Source organism: Austrofundulus limnaeus, unplaced genomic scaffold, assembly GCF_001266775.1.
Source record: "Austrofundulus limnaeus strain Quisiro unplaced genomic scaffold, Austrofundulus_limnaeus-1.0 Scaffold407, whole genome shotgun sequence".
NCBI classification, from domain to species: Eukaryota; Metazoa; Chordata; class Actinopteri; order Cyprinodontiformes; family Rivulidae; genus Austrofundulus; species Austrofundulus limnaeus.
The window spans coordinates 262,564-265,342 of NW_013952809.1; the positions used below are offsets into that span (position 1 = coordinate 262,564).

Here is a 2,779-nt window from a genome sequence, read left to right on the forward strand (position 1 = left end):
ACACACTTTTCCTGAAGATAGAAGAGTTTGTTGAATCTGACGTGACATGTTCGTACGAACCCTTTGTACGAACAAAAGTAAGAGAAATTTAGGATTAGAATACGAACATGTTCTTGCATGAGGCCCTTTGTATTTTGCAACACAGCTGAACCATTTTCATTATTTAAGAGCAGGTCGAATCGAATTGAATCGTGATTAATCGATTCAGAACCTTATGAATCGAAACTGAATCGATCTAGAGAATTGGCCATGACACCCAGCCCTAACAGAGATGACTTACAATCACTGTTTAAATATTGGATTCTATCAGAAAAGAGAAGAAGTACAGAAAAATCAAACGCTGGCATCGTTCTTCCACCTTCAGCTCCTCTTTGTGTGGCGTTTAATCAATAAGAGCAGAATGCTCCTTTGTGGAGTTTATTGGCAGAGTGGTAAAAAAATGGCCGCTGCCCTCTCCATCACAACAGCACAAAGTGAGAATTGTTGACTCCTACCAGCCTACAAGAGAGGAAGTTCAGCAACTTATTCAATATGAGATCTGGAGGCGTTTACTCACCATCTTGGCGTCGGGCGACAGCAAGCTGTGGCTGTGGTCCAGTCCTCCTGGAGACACCTGCTGGAGCACCGACTGGCTGGTCACCAGGTTGCTGCTGTGGTGACTGATGGCGCTGGAGGAGTTGGCATCGCCTTGGCTGTAACGCACTGAAAAACAGAAAACAGACGGTGGGGGTTACTCTACCGGCTCGCAGATCCAGATCTAGGCGTCACTGCTGTCACCCCGTTCGACCAATCAGACTGACCCTGACTCAAACAGGGTGGGACGGGGCGAACAAACTCATCTGCGCAGCTCAGCCAAGGCCAGCCACTGTGTGTCGACAACAGTACGACTCTCTGCTCGGCACACAGACGCCGCTGACGACGTGTCTGATTACGTCAGCGTGACAGCGTGAAGGGGTCAACGACGTGTGTGTGTGTGTGTGTGTGGGGGGGGGGGGGGGGGGCAATGTTCAATAAAAGATTATCTGAGAAGGAATTTTCTACTAACGCAAAAATATCAGTAACAAAAATATTGATCTTTGCAAAGTCACTTCTTCAGGTTGTAATCATTTTGGTCAAACTTTGCTCAGAGTATATCTTCTGGATTACTCTCAACTACTACCACACATTTTAGCTCATCATCTATAAAACTGGCTAAATCCAGTGTTGTATAAAGTACCTCAAATCGATACTTGAGTAAAAAATGTACAAGTACCTTGTCATGAAACTAGTCTCCTCCAAGAATATTAATTGAGTAAGTCTTAAAAGTATCTGATTTTTTTGTACTTAAGTCTCAAAAGTAAATTTCTGATGTAAAATGTACTTAAGTATTAAAAATTAAAGTGTTGAGTAGAAATGAGCGCTTATGTTTTCCAAAATGAGATTTATTGGGAAAAAAAATTCCTAAAAGCGTGCAGCTGTGTACAATTTGGTGTCAGAATGGTAAATATTTATTCTCCTCATCCAACTACAATTAAATTCACTCTGTCCAGGAGGCACCATTTATCAGGATAATATATTTTTTAAAAATAATGAGCCAAAACTGAATAGGAGTAACAACTTTCTACTTCTTACCTTATTTAAAAATGTAAGAAATAAAAAGTACAGATAACTGTGTGAAAATCTAAGGAGTAAAAAGTAGGCTGAAAAATAATTACTCAAGTAAAGTACAAATAACCAAAATCTCTACTTAAGTATGGTAACAAAGTATTTGCACTTAGTTACTTTACAACTCTGGATAAATCACAGCAATTTTCGTGTTGAGTTGGTTAGCCACGACGGCCATCTTGAGTCAGGTTAGCTCCAAACGTTAATCAGTTCCTGAAAGTTTCATTAAGGTCCGTCCAGCGATTCACAATATATTTTGCTAACAGACAGACAAAGCTGGCTCCAAATATTTAATGTAAAAGTTTTTAAAAGAGCTTACACAATCTGTCAGCACTCAGAATATGTGTTGAGGCTCAGCTACTACTTCACCAGATCAGACCGGCTCTTGCTCCCCTCTGTTGTCATCTTGTCTCATGTGTGGGTTTACTGTGTTGTTTGATGTTTTTGTTGGATTACGTGTTTTTTATATGCATTTTAGCTTATAGTATTTTAAGTATTTTGAAGTGTATTGTAATTGTTATTTTGTAATTGTGTATTTTACATTTAATATTTTATGGTGACGTTTTACCATCTGTCTAGGGACTGCAGAACAGCAATCTGCTGTAAAACAGCAATTATGCTGAGTCAGGCTTGATTTTTAATAATCTTTTTCTGTTAAATAAATAAATCAAAATCAAATCAAATCAAGCCCTCTGGGTAACTCTGGCATTTTTAAAGAAATGTTATTAATATGTACTCTCCCTTTAATAAATAAAGAAAATTTAAAAAATATCTGTAAAACTAACAGAGGTGTAGCTATTTTTGTGGCTGTGGCAGCCATATTGACTTTAGTCTCTGAAGAAGTAAATCCAATCATTACTTCCTGTTAGTTTGATTAATTTATGTCTACACACACACACACACACACACACACATGCATACTAGGGCAAAAACATTATCCCCTGCCTTCACTATTTAGTGTTATTAATTATCTAATAAATATGAGTAATCACATATTTACAATGTTGCAATTTGAATAAAGATAGAACCATCACTTAATCCCTTGTCTAGACTACAAGTTGTCTCTCAAAGGAATGCGCACACACACACACACACACACACACACACACACACACACACACACACACACACACAC

At 38.6% G+C, this 2,779-nt stretch overlaps 1 protein-coding gene across 1 annotated transcript in view; it reads right to left on the reverse strand.

Moving 5' to 3' along the window:
• Nucleotides 1-2,779, reverse strand: part of hnf1ba (HNF1 homeobox Ba) — a 24,469-nt gene that overhangs the window by 12,103 nt on the left and 9,587 nt on the right. Inside the window, exon 5 of the mRNA XM_014024101.1 lies at nucleotides 557-702. Within this exon, the coding sequence (XP_013879555.1) occupies nucleotides 557-702 (146 nt within the window). The remainder of the gene's footprint in view (nucleotides 1-556; nucleotides 703-2,779) is intronic.